The sequence below is a fragment of the Jaculus jaculus genome, chromosome 9 (genome assembly GCF_020740685.1).
Source record: "Jaculus jaculus isolate mJacJac1 chromosome 9, mJacJac1.mat.Y.cur, whole genome shotgun sequence".
Lineage (NCBI taxonomy): Eukaryota > Metazoa > Chordata > Mammalia > Rodentia > Dipodidae > Jaculus > Jaculus jaculus.
The window spans coordinates 105,946,861-105,968,312 of record NC_059110.1 but is presented as its reverse complement, the minus strand read 5'-3'; the positions used below and the strand labels follow the sequence as shown (position 1 = coordinate 105,968,312).

The 21,452-nt window shown below is 38.8% G+C and overlaps 1 protein-coding gene and 1 pseudogene across 9 annotated transcripts in view; one reads left to right on the top strand and one right to left on the bottom strand.

Moving 5' to 3' along the window:
- Mbtd1 (mbt domain containing 1) overlaps window positions 1–21,452 on the bottom strand; it is an 87,585-nt gene that overhangs the window by 36,559 nt on the left and 29,574 nt on the right. For 5 of the 9 annotated variants that reach the window (XM_045159302.1, XM_045159301.1, XM_045159303.1 and 2 more), the window contains 4 exons: window positions 15,960–16,136; window positions 12,878–13,017; window positions 11,223–11,337; window positions 8,869–8,951 (listed from right to left, as the gene is read on the bottom strand). In XM_045159302.1, the coding sequence (XP_045015237.1) occupies window positions 8,869–8,951; window positions 11,223–11,337; window positions 12,878–13,017; window positions 15,960–16,113 (492 nt within the window). In that variant the 5' untranslated portion in view covers window positions 16,114–16,136. The remainder of the gene's footprint in view (window positions 1–8,868; window positions 8,952–11,222; window positions 11,338–12,877; window positions 13,018–15,959; window positions 16,137–21,452) is intronic. The other 4 variants (XM_045159307.1, XM_045159310.1, XM_045159306.1 and 1 more) reach the window with 3 other exon arrangements.
- Window positions 20,832–21,012, top strand: LOC123463660 (annotated as a pseudogene).

The window sequence follows — 21,452 nt, the reverse complement described above, 5'->3', positions numbered from 1 at the left end:
TTACTTAAAAAAAACAAAAAACAAAAGTAATGTTCTCTTGAGTGGGAGATCTTCTGTTTTGTCCCTATAGTCTGGATTGGTATAGGAGAAAGTAGCAGAAAGTGACATTTGTTCTTGCCTGTAAGGTTGTGGTTCTGCTAGACCCTCTTAAACCAATCCATATGGTTCACTCTATGAAAAAAGAAAATGCAGAAACAAAAACATCAACAAAAATGAGCACTTCAGTCATAGTATGTGCTCAATGTATTGAGATAATAGTGATTTAATAGATACATCTGCCCTTTTGCTAAAATGAATACTCTTTAAGTGTGGAAGACTAAATGACCCAGGGCTTGACAGCCATCTTCATCCAAGTCATCTGTCTTCTCTTGCTGGCAGGAGGGATACCTCTGAAAGTCTGGATTGGCATAGCATGAACTAGCAGAACCATCATTTACAGGTAACAACAAATTTACCTTCCAGACTCAGGACGCGAGGTCTACCTCAGGCTCCTCCCAAACAAGGAAGATCTGCTCCACCACTTCCTGTTCCAGGGCCACTCGTGAGAGCTATCTGGGAGCGACTCTCCTTCCCTGCAAAGTAAGCTGTCATCAGGTCCTGTAGGAGATGGCCAAATCCAAATGCTGAGGGGTCCCCAACACAAATGTATGATAACCCTCACCTGTCTGTCTACTGGTAAAAAAAAGTCTCACTTTCTTCATTACAAGAACAATCCTGGATAGTCTAACAGCCAAGATGGCTGGTATTCAAACTCTCTAAGGGCATACAGAATGCTTTAGAGCAGAAGTAAGGATTTCCCTCCAGAGCTGCCAATCTATATAATCACACAAAACCTTTGGGCTAAAGAGTATAACTGGGCAGAAGCTACACATGAAGTTGCACTTAGGAGACCGAGACCCAGAAAGAACCCATCCCCAAATAAATCCACCACTAAAATTCTAGAAGATATGATAACTAGCATGTAGCTATCAAAGACAGATGAAGTACATTTGCCCAAAGAAGAAGGAAAAAAGAAGCTGGATATGGTGGTACATTCCCAGCACATAAGGGGCTGATACAGGAGAAATGTAAGTTTGAGGCAAGCCTGGGGATACACAGCAACAATCTATCTCAACCTCTTCTCACTAAATAGAAAGAAAAATTCATTCATGCTCTCCTCTCCAAAATGTGTTTGGTACACATCTGGCATTCTAATACCAAAATCTATTTTGGGGATGATGGTATTAGTGAGATGGGGAGTGCAAGGAAGAGTATAAAGGAAAAGAGAATACTATGTATATTATATGTAAGGAAGCTGAGGCCACTAATTTGAATGGCTATAAAAAAAAAAAAAAAACCAACCCCAAAACAAAAAACCTCCATGATTTTTTTTCTGACACAAGGCATCATGCTATAACCAAGGTGGGCCTGGAACTTGCTATGATCTTCCAGCCTCAGCCTCATAAGTGTTGAGATCACCACATCTGGTTTAAAACTTCCAAATCAAAACAAAAAAACAAAGAGAAAGGCCATTATTCAAGACATCCTCAAAGGAAAAAAAAAAATCCAATGTCAGCCAGATGCACAAGAGGGCACACGCATCTGGAGTTCGTTTGCAGTGTCGCTGGAGGCCCCATGTGCCCATTCTCACTTACACCCTCTCAAATGAATAAATAAATAAATAAATATATTTTTAAAAAGTAAATTAGGATAAGGAAGGTGATTTTTAGTATATTAGAATTCACTGCTTCTGTAGAACGATATTCCCTCAAAACAACTAACTCAGATGAAGCACAATTTTAAGTTTTACTTTCCTTTAGAATATTCTACTGAAAAGTCTACCTTTATTTATAATGAAATGAAGTCTTATTATTAATTTTCAATTTTCAAAAGATTTCTGGATGGGTGTGATGGATAGCCTTTAATCCTTGCACCTAGGAGGCAGAGGTAGGAGGATTGCTGTGAGTTTGAGGCCACCATGAGACTACATAGTAAATTCCAGGCTAGCCTGGACTAGAGCGAAACCCTACCTCAAGAAAATATTCCTGAACGTGAGTCAGAGATCAAGGAGAGAAACACTAAAACAAAACAAGTAACAACAACAAAACCCCCCAAACAACTTTAGTTGAAAAAAGTTTATAACTAATATTCACCTGAGTAGAGACTCAGGAGTTTAGTGTAAGGTTGAGCCATAGCAACTGCACATATGCAAACAAAAGGCCTTTTAGGGGACTGGAGAGATGGTTCAGCAAGTAAAAGAGCTTGCTGCACAAGCAAGAGGACCTGAGGTCAATTTTTAGCATTCATTTAAAAAAGTAGGATGGTCACACATGCCTGTTACTCTAGCACTGAGCAGGTAGACAGGAGGATCACCAAGGTTTCTTGGTCAGAAAGTCTAACTGAAAAACCTAGGATCTCTAGGTTCTGCAAGAGACTCTGTTCTCAGGGAAATGAAGTGGGAGCGTGATAGAGAAGGAGACTTGATGTCCTTTTCTGGCTTCCACATATGTTCACATAGGTGCATGGATCTGTATGTGCATACACTCCTTCACACACTAAATATATTCCATACCCTAAAAGAGGGCTTTTGATTTTTCTGTTCTTAAAACCTAAAAACTAACTAATATACTCTACATTACATACGTTGCAAAGAAATACACATAACCTTGTCCCTTCAAAAATACTGCACTTAGCCAAGTGTGGTGGAGCATGCCTTCAATCCCAGCACTTGGGAGGCAAAGGGAGGAGGATTGCTGTGAGTTCAAGGATGCCATAAGACTACATAGTGAATTCCAGGTCACCCTGGGCTAGAGTGAAACTCTACCTCAAAACAAAGCAACAAACAACCCCCCACTCAAACCCCAGCATTTGGGAGACAGAGGCAGGGGGATTACATGAGTTTTACAGTGAAGTCTTTGGCCAGTCTAGGATAGAGTCAGATCTTGTCTTGAAAACTAATACCCCCAAAGCAATGCCTTCTAAAGTTATAGCATAGATAGGAATAATGATTCATACCTATGATCCTAGGGCTTAGGTAGCAAGGAAGGAGGATTGTGAATTCAGGCCAGCCCATGGGTTATGTAGCTTGTTTCAATCACACCCACCCACCTCAGCAAAAAAACCACCCCATCCCAAATCACATGAGTAAGCAAAAACTGACTGAGGGAATGAATGAATCCAGAATACATAAATGGCATAGGGTATTCTGTTATTATTCTGGAGATTCTTTTGTCTCACAGTTCATAGACATGGTTATTTCTTGTAGAAGTTTAAGAATTAAACGGATTGTGAGTTATGAAAAGTAGGCTAAAGCCTAGTTGAAAATTATTAATGTCGTCACTCAAAACAGTAGCAAGAGTTTCTTTAATAAAGAGATGAACTAGGGGCTGGGGAGATGGCTCAGTAGGTAAAGTGCTTATTGCACAAGCATGAAGATCTTAGTTTGGATCCCCAGCACCCTTGTAAAGATGCTGGGCATGGTAATGAGTCTGGAATCCCAGCATTAAAAAGGCTGAGACAGGAGGATTCCCAGGGCTTGCTTCTAGTTTGTCTAGCCCATTTTGTGACCTTTGAGTTTAGGTGAGACCCTGTTTCAAAAAGTAACTTGAAGGGGTTGGGGAAATGGCTCAGCCATTAAAGGCACTTGCTTGCAAAGCCTGCTGGTCCCAGTTTGATTCCAAAGTAACCATGTAAAACCAGACAAATTGGAATATGTCCGGAATTCATTTGCAGTAGCAAGAAACTCTGGTGTGTCAATACATACACAAATAAAATAACTTATAAGCTTTACCACTGAGAAGCTATTATTCTAGTCAGGTTTTACTTTTTTTTTTTTAAGGTACAGTTTCACTCTAGCCCAGGCTGACCTGAAACTCACTCTGTAATCCAGACTGGCCATAACTACCGGCAGCCCTCCTACCTCAGCATTCTGAGTACTGAGATTAAAGCTTTGAGTCACCACACCCAGCTCTCCTTTTAGTGTTACTTTTTTTTTTTTTTTTTTTGGTTTTTTCGAGGTAGGGTCTCACTCTGGTCCAGGCTGACCTGGAATTAACTCTGTCATCTCAGGGTGGCCTTGAACTCATGGCAATCCTCCTACCTCTGCCTCCCAAGTGCTGGGATTAAAGGCGTGCGCCACCACGCCCGGCTGTCTTTTGTTTTTCTGAGGTAGAATCTCCTTCTAGCCCAGGATGACCTGGAATTCACTAAGTAGTGATCCTCTTACCTGTGCCTCCCAAGTACTGGGATTAAAGGCGTGTGCCAACATGTTCGGCTTTTTAAAACTTTTTAATGACAACACTACTAGATATCCAATACACTTATCTTAAGTAACTGCAGTAGTACTTAGGTAAACTCTAGGCATAATTACAGCAATTACCCAAGACGACACAGTTATGATATACTTTGCAGAAACTTCTTTCCCAGAAGTTTAAAAATATGTGATGGAAAGAAAAATTATATACTTGAAATTGCATAAATTTTGTATCTAAGTGCTTAGGAAAGGGAAATATTTGGGATCTTGACTCCAGATGAGGGCAGGTTAAGATGAAGAAGCCAGCTGACACTTCCCCAAGGCCAGCTCATTTCAATCAGACAGCTCTGCTTCAACATGACACTTTGGAGTGTGCTGTGTTTGAGCTTGTAAATCACATTTGAAAGAAAATCTTCCAACAAGCAGAAAAAGGCTCCTATCCTGTGCCCAAGTGGGTGAGAAAGCAGATAAGGACTCTAGAAGGTAGCTCTATTGAGAAACCAGTGTCAGGACAGGTGTCTAGTATTAAAAGAATGACAACATAAGGCAGGGTTTTCTGCCTCCAGCATCTCCCAAAAACAAACTTCCTAAAGCCAAAGCTACCAACCCTTTTTAGAGACAAGACAAAGAAAATTACCTTTGGGGGAGAACAATAAAGAACCTACTTATAAAGAATAAAATTGAGTTTAGCATGAAGTCTGATCTTTTAAATCAAATGGTTTCAAATGAAGATGTTGATTAAGTAAGAAAGTTAGTTCTCTGTACTAAGATATGTAGTTTTCTCCATCTGATAAATAAAATGTAGGTAAAGAAAGGCAAGTGGAGCCAGCATTCAGGACGCAGAAGTATGAGGACCACCATGAGTTGAAGGCCACCCTGAGACTACATAGTGAATTCCAGGTCAGCCTGGACTTGAGTGAGACCCTAAAGAAAGGCAAGTGGAACAGGAAAGGATGGGGTCCGTAGAGCAGACAGATGCCTTATTTCTGAGTGAGAAAGTGAAGGATCCAGATTATCTTTATTAGTAAAATAGCTAAGGTTAGCTAATATAGTCTACATCACAAACATCCTATTTTTTTCTTTGAAACTGAGTTTACTGTTTTGTTTTGTTTTTTTTTTCATTTCTACTTATTTATTTGAAAGAGAGAGGGAGAGAGGGAGGGAGGGAGGATGGGCGCTCCAGGGCCTCTAGCCACTGTGCATCTGACTAACTTGGGTCCTGGGGAACTGAGCCTTGAACCAGGGTCCTTAGGCTTCACAGGCAAGCGCTTAACCGTTAAACCATCTCTCCAGCCCTTGTTTTGTTTTTTTTGAGACACAGACTCATGCAGTCCAGGCTCGTCTTGAACTTGCTTGTAAGACTGAGATCAGTTTCAAACTCCTGATTGTCCTGTTTCTGCCTCTCAGGGGCTGGGATTATAGGCAAGCATCTTCCAACTTAGCTCCTGAACTTGAATTTGTATTTATGAGTGGTTTCCTTGTAAAAAATGGAAATGTAAGACTAAAGTTCCTTGGATTAGTCAGTCTAATCCCACTCTTCTAATGCCCCTCCATATAAGCATAACTATCAGTTTAGCATTTATCTCCCCAGTCCTTTTTCAATTAAATGTTTTTCTTTTCTTTTTAAACCTGTTTATTTTTTAAACTTTTTTTTTTAATAGGACAATTAGTACCTAGCTCATAGGAAAAATAACACAAGAAAGCAGTTGCAAGGTAGACCATGTTTTTTTCTTTCCTTAGTATGTTGAGAGGAACTGAAACTTTCTATAGTACCATAGATTTACACTAATTTCAAACTGAAAAGCTATTTTAACTTGTTCTGACTGAAAGTTTAATCTTTAATTTTTTTTTTTTAATTTATTTACTTGAGAGACAGAAAGGGAGGAAGGAAGTGGGAGAGAAAGAGAGAGAGGAAATGGGCATGCCAGGGCCTCGAGCTGCTGCAAATGAACTCCAAATGCATGTGCCACCTTGTGCATTTGGCTTATGTGGGTCCGGGCGAAACTGAACATGGGTCCTTTGGCTTTTCAGGCAAGCGCCTTAACTGTTAAGCCATCTCTCCAGCCCGGAAAGTTTAATCTTTACAAAGTAAAGTTGCAAACAAAACCAATTTATTTATTATAGAGATTTTCTCACACAAAACTTCATTTAGTATAGTTCTTCATCAAAGATATGGACAGAAATGGAATATGCTTACAGGAATTTGAAATGCTATTTTAAAAATATCCTGACTACTTTTATAAAATACCTTGACCTGGTTTATGATACTAAAACATCAAAAGGAGATTTAAAGAAAGACGAAGGACATACAGAAGTAGAAAGGACACATGTTTCAGGAAACTGGGATGAAGAATTACTCTAAAGGAGAACACAATTTAATTTTGAACTTCTCAGCACCATAAAACAATATCTTGGGGGGAGAGATGAAGACCTCTTTGGTGTTCTCTCACTTCTCCTTTAGACCATAAGGCCTTATGTGCTGTGTAGATGCTCTATTACTAAGCTATAAACTCTGCTCTGTAGGTATGAATAACATGATATACCCATGTATGTATTCCACTAATGTGACATTGTTACCAATAATAAAGCAAAATAAATCACCTGCTTTATACATCATAAGCTTCCACTTCTAGGCTGTAGACAGCATGCCTTTAAGGGGTCAACGTATTTTTTTAAATTTTAATTAATTTATTTATTTGAGAGACAGATACAGAAATAGGTAGGTAGAGAGAGAGAGAATGGGTACACCAGAGCCTCTAGCCACTGCAAATGAACTGCAGATGCACGTGCACCCTTGAGCATCTGGCTTTTCAAACCAGGATCCTTTGGCTTTACAGTCAAATGCCTTAGCCACTAAGCCATCTCTCCAGGCCACTTTTATGAATTTTTAAAGAAAAATAATTATTTAATTTATTTATTTGAGGGGGAGGGGGAGGAAATGCACTACAAATGCACTACTGCAAATGAACTACAGACACATGCATCACCTTGTGCATCTGGCTTACTTGGGTACTAGGGAACTGAATCTGGGTCTTTATGCTTTGCAAGCAAGTGCCTTAACCACTAAGCCATCTCTCCAGTCTGCTTCTGTGAATTCTTTGTGAGCAGAGAGAAAAAGAGAGAGACAATGAATGAGAATGAATGGGTACACCAAGGACTCTTGCCACTGCAAACAAATTCCAGACACATGCACCATTTTGTATATTTGGCTTTACGTGGGTGCTAAGTAACTGAACCCAGGCCAGTAGGCTTTGCAAGCAAGTGCCTCTAACTGCTGAGCCATCTCCCTAGCCCCCAAGAACAAGTTTTGCATAACTAAAATTTCTCTATTATTTATTTTCTTTAGAAATTTTATTTACCCATTGAGAGAGAGAGAGAGAGAGAGAGAGAGAGAATGAGAATGAATGAGAATGGGTGTGCCAGGGCATCTGGCCACTGCAAACAAACTCCAGACACAAGTGTCTCCTTATGCATCTGGCTTACGTGGGTCCTGGGGTATGGAACCTGGGTCCTTAAATTCACAGGCAAATGCCTTAACCGCTAAGCTTTCTCTCCAACCACCTCCCTTGTTGTTTTACATGTATGTATATAGTAAACAGTCTCTTTAAACTTGTAATATGTAAAAAATATTGGAAAAGCCAGGCATGGTGGCATATGCCTTTAATCCCAGCACTGAGGAGGCAGAGACAGGAGGATCATTGTGAGTCTGAGGCCAGCCTGAGACTACATAGTGAATTCTAGGCCAGCCTGGGCTAGAAATGAGTAGAATGAAAATCTACTTTGGGAAAAACCAAAACAAACAAACAAACAAACAAACAAACAAACAAACAAACAAAAAACCTGAAAATAATCACAGATACTAAATGAAAGTGAAATAACTTGCCATAATGCATTTTGACATTACTTCATATGCTCTGAAAAGAACCTTCAATAATTTTTTTTGATGAAAAGTGATCACTTATCCAGCTTGTAATGCTATATTACTAATGGTTCTTTCTTTTTTTAGTGTGTGAGACTTTTACATTTGGAGACACAAACAAAAACTGTAAGAAAGATCATTCCTTTAAAAATCTAGTCAAATTACAACCATCTAGGAGACATATGTGATGTGCATGGTTTCTATTAGGTTGAGCCATATTGTTAATAGAACACTTTTTCTATGTCCCTGCAATGACATATATTTTAACATAAAAGTTGGATGAAACTAGTGGTTTTTCCCTATTCAAAAATCATTTCAAATTGCATTCCGCCCTCCCCCCCCCCCCAGTGTTGGGGATAGAACACAGAACCTTTAACATTCTAGGCAAGTACTCTATCACTGGGCTATAGTACTCCAAACTCTCTAAAACTGTAATTATTTTCCTTTTTTAAAAAAACATTTTGCTGACAACCTCCATACATATAACTAATATACCACGATTATAATGAAAACTGCTAGTTCTTAACAGGGATATTTTCCTTGTAATATGTACAAAAGTTATTTTTAGTTGTTGAATATTATGCTGAGTTAAAAAAATTTCCTTTTCAGGTTAAAATGAACACTTTCTAAAGGATAGATGCTTAGGTGTTAATAATGTACTTTCAGATTTAAACAGCAATTCAGCACTTCAAAAGAAGGTGAGAAATTTCATACTCACATGTTTAAAACAGGTAACTGGAGCTGCTATAAAGCTATTGCTATTGATGTAGTTTCCCCAGCTGAAACCTTCCATAGAGACTGCTGAAACAAAACAGATTCAGATATAATTCTCAAATCGTTACTTATAATAAGGCTGCCCCTGCTGTGAAACTCTGAGTGCCTGGGTTCAGATCCAGAGACCTTGTGTAAAAGCTATGGTGGGCTTCTGTAATCCTCCACCATAAATTTTTATTTTTCCTTAAAGATTAAGAACTTGCTTAAAAACCATGAGGTTTAAATCATTCAGGTTAAGTATTTATTATGAAATATTTAGGACCACAAATGTTTCATATTTCAGAGTGTTTTGGGTCTTTTTTTTTTTTTGAGACAGGGTCTTACTGTAGCCCAGGCTGACCTTGAACTCACAACAACCTTCCTACCTTAGTATTGCAAGTGGTATAACTAAAGATGGGTGCCACTACACACACCTGGCTCTGGGGGCTTTGGGTCTTGAAGCATTTGCACAGATTTTATTTTATTTCAGATTTTCTTTTTTTTTTTTAATTTTATTTATTTATTTATTTATTTGAGAGCGACAGACACAGAGAGAAAGACAGGTAGAGGGAGAGAGAGAGGATGGGCACGCCAGGGCTTCCAGCCTCTGCAAACGAACTCCAGACGCGTGCGCCCCCTTGTGCATCTGGCTAACGTGGGACCTGGGGAACTGAGCCTCGAACCGGGGTCCTTAGGCTTCACAGGCAAGCGCTTAACCGCTAAGCCATCTCTCCAGCCCAGATTTTCTTTTTTGATAGTTTTGAGGTTTAAGACTTTCTTACTTTTTTTTGTTTTTGTTTATTTTTCAAGGAAGGGTCTTGCTCTAGCACAGGCTGACCTGGAATTCACTATGTAGTCTTAGGCTGGCCTTCAACTTATAGCAATCCTCCTACCTCTGCTTCCTGAGTGCTGGGATTAAAGGTGTGTGCCATCACACCTGGCTTAACTAAGGACTTTAATGCACGCTAGGCAAGTAATCTACTACTGGGTAACAACTCCAGCCCAGATTTCAAATTTTCTTTCGTTAATGCCTACCATTTATTTTGTGTGGGTGTGCATATGAGTATTTGTGTATATTTGGACACACATGTGTGTACAGGTAAGTATACATATAAAGGACAGAGGCAAATGTCAGGTGCCTTCTTCAGTTATTTCTACCTTGTTTGTTTCTATGCATGAATATGTGTGGGCCTACATGTGTGTAGGCCAGAGGTTGACATTAAGTGCCTTCCTTGATTACCTTCTATATTATTAACAGCAAATACTTTATTCACTGAGCTAGTACACTAATTTTTTGTTGTTGTTTGTGCCAGGGTCTTGCGCTGAACCTAGAGCTCACCAATTTGGCTTGACTAGGTACTTAGTAAACCTTAACGATCCTCCTATAGGAGATGGCTTAGTGGTTAAGGTGCTTGCTTGCAAAGCCTAAGGATCCATGTTTGACTCTCCAGATCCCATGTAAGCCAGATGCACAAAAGTGAGGCAAAAGTGAGGTTGCACATGCCCAGTAGGTGGCACAAGTGTCTAGAGTTCAATTGCAGAGGCTGAGGCCCTGGTGTACCAGTTATTTCTAAAAGACTCCAGAGTAGCTGGCATTACAGGTATCACTATTATGTCCTGCTTTACTTGCTCTAACTGGCCTTACATTTTATTCTATTTATTTTCTTTCCTTTTATATTCCTATTAAGAGTCTTTAGCAGGATGTGGGGTCACATGCCTTTAATTCCAGCACTCAGGAGGCAGAGATAGGAGGATCACTGTGAGTTTGAGGGCACCCTGAGACTCCATAGTGAATTCCAGGTCAGCCTGGGTTATAGTGAGACCCTACCTTGAAAAACCAAAAATGGAAAAAAAAAGTCTACTAGGAGCCAGGTGTGACGGTGCATGCCTTTAATTCTATCAGTCGGGAGGCATAGGTAAGAGATCTTGGGGAGTTTGAGGCCAGCCTGAGACTACATAGTAAGTTCCAGGCCAGCCTGGGCTAGAGTGAGACCTTCTTCTACTAGGAATAATCCCTCCTTATTTTCCTGTCCCCAATCTTTTTGAAGACTGGCAAGTGGTCTGATTTTTGCTCATTATGTCCACAATGCTTCATATCACTCATATAGTTAACAGTCCATAAAGAAAAAAATAATAAATCAGGTAAAGTAATTAATATTAATGAATTGCCAAAATCACTAGGCTTGTTTATATATGTAGTTACTTCCCCTTACAATAGTTTACTGAAATCAAGACCATTATCAGGAAGCCCAAAGTTAAAATGTGAGTACTTAAAACTAGTATTAAAGATTTCACATTTGCTATATTCACCAGTATTACCTGCTTTTGTCTTTGCTTGATTTTGCAAGGTAGCTTGATACTGAGCATAAGCAGCTAGTTTAGCAACTAAAGGTTGTTTCTGAAGAACTTTAGCTTTCTTTGTTGGAGGCTTACCCTGAAACAAGAACAGTTAAGTAAATAGGATTCTCTTTCATCCCCCACAGCTAAAATTTAACATGACTGCATACTACTCATTTTGCTTAAGTAAATATTGAGGGTTTAGAAAATTATTAAAGCAGAAGAAATATACAAGAAATTTTAATGTAATTTTTTCTGGAGTTCTGCTATAATGTAGCTATTTAATGTGGGCAGCAGAGCTGGCACAGACTACAAGAGCAATATGCAAATTAATATGTTAATAAAAATATATCTCATAAAATGTTAAAATATAGGCTGTGGTGGATGCTTGACTTCTTAGAGTAGACAGAATCAGTGTTATTCTCTCATGCAGGTTGCCAAGCATTGCTACTTATATAGTAAGAGAAGAGAACTTAATGTTCAAGGAGCAAGTGACTGAGGTTTATACCTTTAGTGCTAATGCAAAAGATCAATGACAAAATGATCATGGCCAAATTCACAGTGTGACAAACTGCCATCCATTTGGGTACAGACCACTGCTCAGGATCTTTGGAAACTGTCTATCTGAAATATAGAAATACATCTAAGTGATGTATTTCCTTAATTTGGGGGTTTAAATAACTCATTCAGTGCTATGCAATGATCACAATGTTAAGCGAGAAAGGGAAAAATGTGACCATCAAAAAGATAATTTCAAAAATCAGTTACTTGGGCTAGAGAGATGGCTTAGCAGTTAAGGTGCTTGCCTGCAAAGTCACTGGACCCAGGTTTGATTTCCCAGGACCCATGTAAGCCAGATGCAAAGGTGGGACATGTGTCTGGAGCTCATTGGCAGCAGCTGGAGGTCCTGGTGCATCCATTCTCTAGCTGCCTTTCTCTCTATCTCATAAATACATAAAAATACAACATATTTAAACAGAAAAAAAATAAGTTACTTAATACCTTTAAAAAGTTGTTTATAATACAGTAACAACTTAGTCAATTTGTCAAGATTCTAGCATTGCGTAGGCATTTAAAGAGAGATGACTTTATTTTCATTCCATGAATTATTTTCAGAAAGGTTAGTTAGATTAACCATAAAATTTGTCAAGGTATCCAATTGGCTGTACTCAAAGCTGCCGTTGCCTAGCATGCACTAATCACTGAGATTATTCCCTAGCATTAAAAAAAGAAAAAAAAAAAAAGAGTGCAGACCAAGGACAATGGAAAAATAAGAGCGTAAATCCTTTCTATCCTAATAGTAACTTTATTTTGATATTAACTTAAAAGGAAGCAAAAGTTTGAGGGTCAGTATAAGAAAATTATTTTTACTTTCTGTATAAAAAGGTATTTAATTGTATTTATACTTATTTGGGAAAAGGTCTCCTGAAATCATTTACAAAAATAATTTACAGTTTATTTTGGACAGTATGCTTTTTCCATTTATACTATTCAATTTTATAAAATTTGGGATTTATACATTTCTTAAACATAGTACAGATGGGCAGAGCTGGAGTGCAGTGAATCACAGACAAATGACAGGTAAACAGTGATAGCCAAATAAAAAACAGATATAAAGAATGAGAAGGTTTCTGTACCGTTACCTGAAGTCTGGCCAAAATGCTTGCCTTCTTGGAGTTTGACGAGTAACTTCTTGAACAGGAAACACTGCAGAAACGTTTTGTTTTAGAGTAAAAAGCATCTCGTACACCAACCATTCCACACATCTCACAGGTGGCTAAAATACAAACATTGGTGTTAAGATCACACTAATAAAATCAAATTTTACCTAACATTTTAGTAGTTCCTCCTATATTGGCCTTCAAAGAGTAGGGATCGCACTACCAGACCCCGCTCTATTTACCTTTATTTTATTTTATTTTATTATGTATTTGAGAGAGAAAGAGGCACATATGAAATCCTACCACTGAGGCAGGATAATCTTTTTAAGTTTGAGGACAGCCTGGGCTAAGAAATGAGACCCTGTCTTCACCTAACATTTTCTGGGTGCTCATCATGTGCTAGGTAGGTATTTTACTAGTTCTTTTTATTATTATTATGTATTTATTTGAGAGCAACAGAGAGAGAGAGAGAAAGAGGGAGAAAGAGAGAGAAAATGGGTGCGGCAGGGCCTCCAGCCACTGCAAACGAATTCCAGATGCATGTGCCACCTTATGCACCTGGCTTATGTGGGCACTGGCAAAACTGAGCTGTGAACCGGGGTCCACAGGCTTCATAGACAAATACTTAACTGCTAAGCCATCTCTCCAGCCCAAGTGCTAGGTATTTTATATATGCTGGCACACAGGCATATTTCCTTGTATTATCAATTTCAGCTTTTGAAAGGATAAAAAACAAGATTAAAAAAAGTGGGCTGGGCGTGGTGGTGCACGTCTTTGATCCCAGCACTCGGGAGGCAAAGGTAGGAGGATTGCTGTGAGTTCGAGACCACTACATAGTGAATTCCAGGTCAGCCTGAGCTAGAGTGAGACCCTACCTCAAAAAACAACAACAAAAAAAAAGTGGGGCTGAGGAGATGGCTTGGTTGGTAAAAGTTCTTCTTTTCTTAAAATTTTTATTTATTTATTTATTTATTTGAGAGCGACAGACACAGAGAGAAAGACAGGTAGAGGGAGAGAGAGAGGATGGGCACGCCAGGGCTTCCAGCCTCTGCAAACGAACTCCAGACGCGTGCGCCCCCTTGTGCATCTGGCTAACGTGGGACCTGGGGAACTGAGCCTCGAACCGGGGTCCTTAGGCTTCACAGGCAAGCGCTTAACCGCTAAGCCATCTCTCCAGCCCTCGGTTGGTAAAAGTTCTTGCTGCGCAAGCATGAGGTCCAGAGTTCTTATCTCTGGCACCTCTGTAAAAGCTACATGTAGGTGGATTATGCCTGTAATCCCGGTGTTTGGAGGATAGAAACAGTAGGATAGCAGAGACTTGCTAGTCTAGCTGAACTGGTGACCTCCCAGATTCAGCGACTGATTCTGTTTAAATAAGTAAGTAAACAAACAAACAAACATAAAAGTAAAACATGAAAAAAGGGCTGGAGAGATGGCTTAGCAGTTATGGCGTTTGTCTGCAAAGCCAAAGGATACCTGTTTGATTCCCTAGGACCCACATAAACCAGATGCACAAGGAAGCCCATACATCTGGAGTTCCTTTGTAGTGGCTGGAGACCCTGGTGCACCCATTCTCTCTTGCTCCCTCCTGCCTCTTTCTCTCTCAAATAAATAAATATATTTTAAAAAAAGAAAAAAAAAAAGCCAGCTGTGGTGGCATATGCCTTTAATCCCAGCACCTAGGGGGAAGATCACCATGAATTCCAGGCCATCCTGGGACTACAGAGTGAGATCCAGGTAAGCTTGGGCTAAAGTGAGACCCCACCTTGCAAAAACATTAAAACAACAACAAAATCCCAAGATTCCTGTGCTGGGTGTGGTGATGCATGCTTTTGGAGGCAGAGGTAAGAGGATCATTGTGAGTTTGAATACAACCTGGGACTACAGAGTGAGATCCTACCTCCAAAAAAAAAAAAAAAAAAAAAAAAAAAGTCGTACTAATTAAGTTACTAATAAAACTGCTTTCTCTGCCAGAAAATACTCTATCATTGGAAGTATTTAAAAGGAAAACTTGAGCCAGGTATGGTGGTGCATTCTGGAGGCAAAGGTAGGATGATTGCCGTGAGTTTGAGGCCACTCTGGAGAATGTAGAGTGAATTCCAGGTCAGCCTGGGTTACAGCTAGACCCTCTGCACCACAAAAACAAAAGGTAAAAAGAATTTGCATTCACTTGGAATTTCAAAGGGGAATGTGGGGGGGGGGGAGGGAGGGTATTACCATGGGATATTTTTTATAATCATGGAAAATGTTAATAAGAATTGTGAAAAGAAAAAAAATTTTGCATTCTCTTGTCAGGTGGGTGGATGGGTGTATCTTAAATTAGGACATCTTAGGGCTTCTGCTAGGTATAGTAACTCATGTGTATAATCCCACCCCTCAGGAGGCTGAGGCAGGAGGATCACTGAGTTCAATGTCAATCTGAACTAGAGTTAGGCCCTAATGGAGTAACTCCAGAGGTTGGAGGCAAAGCTGATGAGTTTTAAGAAATAGTTGTAGCCAGGCAGGGTGGCACATGCCTTTAATCCGAGCACTCAGGAAGCAGACGTAGGAGGATTTCTGTGAGTTCAAGGCCACCCTGAGACTACAGAGTGAATTCCAGGCCAGCCTGGGCTAGAGCTAGACCCTACCTTGAAAAACCAAACACCCCCCCCCAAAAAAAAAAAACTTAAGAGTTGGATCCACTGGGGCATGCCTATTATGCCAGCACTGAGCAGGCGGAGGCAGGAGGAAAGACTAGAGTTCTGGACCATCTTGGGACACACAGCGAGACCCTGTCTCCAGAATAAATTAAAACAACAAAAAACATTGTAAGTAGTCATAGAGGGCAAAGCCCTATGCGAACATTTCTTTATAATCTATGATCTTTCACACTTCCAGTTTAAAGGGATATATTATCCAATTCATGACGACTAATTGTATTAGCCTTTTATTTTGTTCAACTTGCTTTCCACTAGAAGGACATACATAAAGAGATCAAATATAGGGCTGGAGAGATGGCTTAGCCATCAAGTCACTTGCCTGCCAAGCCTAAGGACTCATAAAAGCTGTAAATACTCACCCATGCCAGATTTACCATCTGGGTATGTATACACTTGCCCATTGTTTTTGATAATCGGGAGACTGGAAGGTAAAGGAGCAACCTCTTCTTCACTTTCCTCAGAGCTGGAGCTGCTGCTTGTGTCCTCACTGCAGCTATCATAGCCGTCAAACATCCCGAACGAGTCTCTGCTTTTCCCTTTGGATGGGTGAAGAATGTTCTCTTAGTAGAAGAAACCACTAACATGGCACAATACTCACTCATACATTCCCTTGAAAAGGCCTTAGCACAAATTCTGGCAAATGGTATTTGACAAATGAAGATTTAGCACTAAGAACTAGTAATGTTTTGTTTGCTTTTTGAGGCTTAGTTGGCCTCCAACCCATGGTGATCATCTTATCATATATTGAAATACTGGATTTTTGTGATAATATGGGGACAGTCACTATAAGACACAAGTCTATTCTCTATCATGTTACTGAACAGAATTAATAATGGTAGACCATGAATGTAAACCAGAAGATAATTATGTCAAAAGTTTTGTCTTTTTTTGTTTGTTTGCAGTAGGGTCTTACTCTAGTCCAGGCTGACCTGACATTCATTATATAGTCTCAGTCTGGTGTTGAACTTACAGTGATCCTCCTATCTTTGAGTGCTGGGATTAAAGGCATGCACCACCATGACTGGCTAAAGTTTTGTCTTTACATGTCTCCTCTAAGAGATTAGATGAAATGATTTCTTAATTTGCTTTTTAAAAACTTGTCTACTTTTTTGGCTTATATTTTCTTTGCAACTAAAATTTTTTAAAATGTATTTGACAGTTTTTGGCAAAGTTTTAAGTTCCTATACCAATACAGACTATCTATACAAAACATAGATTTTATTCTTTAAAGTCACTGTCAAGAGCTTATTTTTTTTTTTAACTTTTAATTTGTTCGAGAGAGAGGCAGATGGGCATGGCAGTGTCTTTGGCTGTTGTAAACAAATTAATACGCATACACCACTTTACCTATCTTATGTGGGTCCTGGGCAATTGAACCTGAGTTCTTTGGCTTTGCAGGCCAGCATCTTAACTGCTAAGTTGTGTTTCCAGTCCTTCATTTTTTTTTTTTTAAATTAATTATTTGCAAGCAGAGAGAGGAGAAAGAAGAAGGAAGGAATGGATATGCCAGGGCTTTCTGCCACTGCAAAAAAAACTCCAGATGAATATACCACTATGTGCACCTGCCTTACATGAGTAATAAGGATTTAAACCTGGGCCACCAGGTGTGCAAGCAAGCATCTTTAGCCACTGAACCATCTCTCCAGCCCCAAGAGATTTTTTTTTCTTTTCTTTTTTTTTGAGAAAGAGCCTCACCGTGTAGCTCAGGTTTTTCTTTCTTTTTCTTTTTCTTTTTCTTTTTTTTTTTTTTTGTTTTTAGGGGTAGGGTCTCACTCTGGCTCAGGCTGACCTGGAATTCACTATGTAGTCTCAGAGTGGGCTTGAACTCACGGCAATCCTCCTACCTCTGCCTCCTGAGTGCTGGGATTAAAGGCGTGCGCCACCACGCCCGGCTATCAGATTTTTCTATGTAGGCCTGGCAGGCCTTAACCTTGCAGCAGCTCTCCTGCCTCTGCATCTTGAGTGGTAGGATTACAGGCATTAACTACCTCAGCTGGCCTGGTGTTCTAAAAAGATTAGGACCCATGTGTGACTTTCCAGGTCCCATGCAAGGTCCGTAAGGTGACGTAAGCACGTAAAGTCCCTTAAGTGCTGAATCATCTCTCCAGCCCAACTCTTGTGGTTTTGTTTCTTTGGGTTTTTGAGGTTGGGTCTCACTCTAGCCCAGGCTGACCTGGAATTCACTATGTACTCTCAGGATGGCCTCAAACTCACAGTGATCCTCCTACCTCTGCTGGGATTAAAGGTGTGAAGCACCACGCCCAACTCCCAACTCTGAGGTTTTAATGAGGTCCTACAGCCACCCAAAGATGCACTTTCAGACTCCTTGTGACCTTCTGAATCCAGTTTTCATATATGCTTGTCTGTTTTACAGTAGGCAAGCTCAGTAAGCAAATAATGCATGTTTACTGAGCCTTAAATGTTAATAAAAGATCTCATTCCAACTCAATTTTCTGAGATTATCTTGAAGTTTCAAAGGAATAATATCACAAATGACTTAGTTTCAATAATTATAGCCTGTTAGTATTTTTTAAAAACAACAAAACAAAGCAATACCGTGCAGAGTGGTACACATAATCCCAGCATTCTGGAGAGGGGCAGCAGGATCATAACTACAAAGTTAGCCATGGTATTTACACCAACCAGTACAGTGCTGAAATACCTTTTAAGAGTCTTTAATATGCTTTCAGACTCTATGAAGAGGGATATATGATATGCAGGTTTTCCCAAATTATCTTGAAGGATTAATGTTTTAGAGAAATACTCTCTAACCTTTTCCATGGTCCTCGTACACAAAGAAAAGATATCATTATAATGTATAGAGCAGTAACTCCCTGTGTGCATCCAGGCCGAGACCTCTACTGCTCCAAGTATTTTTGGTTGAGTATTTTAACATAGTTATAAAATTCATGTCCCTTTTTGGGAGGTTATATTCTTAGAAAGGCTGTACTCTAAGTACATTTTATTTCACTGGGGTAGTGTACTGTGAGTTATTATTTTAATATGTAAACACACATATATAAATACAATCGATAATTGATTTTATTCCCTACATATATAAAACTTAGCACTTATAACTTAGGTGATAACTCTTATATGAGACCAAAAGTCCAGGAAAGGCTACAACTTCAATGAAAGGGTAGGTGGGAAAAAAAGCATATTTGCAAAAAGGATCTATAATTTTTTTCTACGCACACCCTAAGTGGAGAGAATTTTCAGTGTCTGGTATCATAGGTCTATTCACACAAGCAGTCTGTCCCCTTCCTTTCTATGTTCTGCAAATCATTTTAGGCAAGAAATTAAAGTGGTTGCTGGCCACTAGCATACATCAAAACCAAGTAGAAGCAATCCTAAATCATGTCAGATAACAGTGATCTACAATTAAGGTGGTTTAGCATTCCCATGGTTTTATCAAATATGAGTTTATAACCGATTTATCAAACTCACGACAAATAATCCAGTATGAGCAAGTATCATCCAAAATAGAGCAAGAATGCCACCTTCATTAAGCACTTGCACTGCCAGGAACAAATTAAAAAATGACCATACATAAACTGCTAAAGAAGAAATAAAAATATTTCTGACTGGGTCTGCTTTGCCTGTCTCTCTTTGCTCAGGCCACAGGGACACATGTGATTCTAGCATCCTCTTTACCCAGCCTGGTTTGGTTGTGGGGGGTGAGGTTTCTTGGTCTGGGGTGACTTCTCACTTTGATTATAGGCATGATTTTCCTCGGGTCTCCTAATCTACCATGTGTGTATTTTTTGCCCTTATACTCGAGATCTACCACGTAGGTGATTTCTCTAACTCTAGACCTGCTACTCATGTAATTTCTTTAAACTCAGGATGACCAAGACTGTAACATTCCTTATTACTCATTTCTCCTCTGGATTTCTTAATCTCTGCTTTGGTACTTTCCCTTGAGTCTAACCATTTGTCCTCCTAACTTCCATTCATAGGAAAGCACATGGCAGATGCCATGTGTGTTCCTCCTTCTAAGTCTCCCTACATATGCACCTAAGTTCTATCTTTCATGTGCTTGCAGCTCTACTCGTTTCCCCACCAAACCTCAATTTATCTTACATGAATCTTACAAACTATGCAGTGTTTCCATATGAGAGCTTGTTTCCTATTTCCCATGTATTTATGACTTTGCTGTAGCTCCCAATCTCCCTTAAATCAAACCCACAATTTGTGATTTCTCCATAAACAAACTTAGTAATTCGTAATTAAAAAGATATATATTTTTGGTTTTTCGAGGTAGTGTCTTGCTCTAGTCCAGGCTGACCTGGAATTCACTATGTAATCTCAGGGTGGCTTAAAAAGGCAATTGAGTCTGCAATGCTGCAAACAAAAAGAGAAAATAAAATGATAGAATAATGTAATGAATGTCTAATACAATTTTTCTCTTTTTTATTTTTTTTTAAAATTTTGTTCATTCTTATTTTGCCCTCTGATCTTGCCATATCTCCTCTTTCCTTTTCTATCATGGGACAGAACCTAAGTAAGCATAAATTGTTGAAGGGCTTATATCTTCTCTCAAGACACACAGAACACAGGTTAAGGAAAAAAAAAAAGATTTAGCAAACAGTAAAAAAGGAGTTAATTGCCATAGTAAGATACTTTAAAAGCACAAGGAATTGAGATTGCTTCAAGTTCTTTAAGCAAATTTAAAAAATTTTATCAGGAGAATATGTTCTTTTTATATGTGTGTGTGTCTATGTGTTTATGTGTGCTCATTGTACTTGCTTGTCGAGTAGTGTTTATGACTGTGACTAAAGAGATGAGACGGATGCAGGTGACACCCCTTTCTCTTATAGAGAATGATTTCAAGGAAATCAAAGACCTAAGCATAGAAATTGAAAAGGAAAAGTTAAATTTCTTTTACAGGAGTGAATTTGCTAGATATTTCTTCTAGGTCAAGTTCTTCTTACATAGAGGATTATTAAAAACAACAAAACTTCCTCTAAAGAGGTAACTTGTAATTTATCAATATTTAAAAAAAAAGATTATAATGTCCTGTTACTTAAAAGGGGAGGCAACTGATCTGACTTCTAAGCCAGCCTGCCTCAAGACAATAACACAATTTGCCTTAGTTACTTCTAATAAAATCATTTCCAAGTGTGTTATTGGTATTAATGACATAAAATTGTATTAAGACTACTTTCCTGTAGTAATAGGACTAATCAATTTGGTTTAACTTTTTAATAGCCTTATAAGAAAGATAATTAATTGCTCCTCGGCCTTTTGGCTAAGATCAAGTGTAGTATCAGTTTAATATACGATACATCCTCTATCTGAGGATAATATATTAAATGGATTTTTGGAGCTTGGAGTTGGAATAGGAGCTTGCTCAGTCCACTCCACCTATTGACCTGGTATTGTACTACCTCTAGGAACGGTGCACCCCCTCGGGAGAATAAAAAACAAGGAAGATAATTAATGATGGGGTGAGATGAATTGATTGAAGGAACTGGGAAGGAATTTTTCAATGATTACTTGTTAAAAATGCCTTTTGAGTGATGCTTAGATCAGAATGTTAAAGTATATAAATAAAGGTGTGCGGATGTAAAAAAAAAAAAAAAAAAAAGAAGAAAAAGAAAATTTCAGGCTAAACCTAAACACCATGCCTAAAGTTAAAGGTTTTTAAACTGTTTACAAACTTTAAGAAACAAAAAAACTAATTTTCAGGTTAAAATATGTTGGGTTAGCTTGCTTAAGTTTTATCAAATTTAAGTCATGGGTAAAACATAAAATTGTTTTATGTTAATAAAAATTTCTGTGGTATATAAAATCAATAGCTATCAAGTTTAAGCCAAAATCATTGGTTGTCAAATAATGTTTTTTTCTCT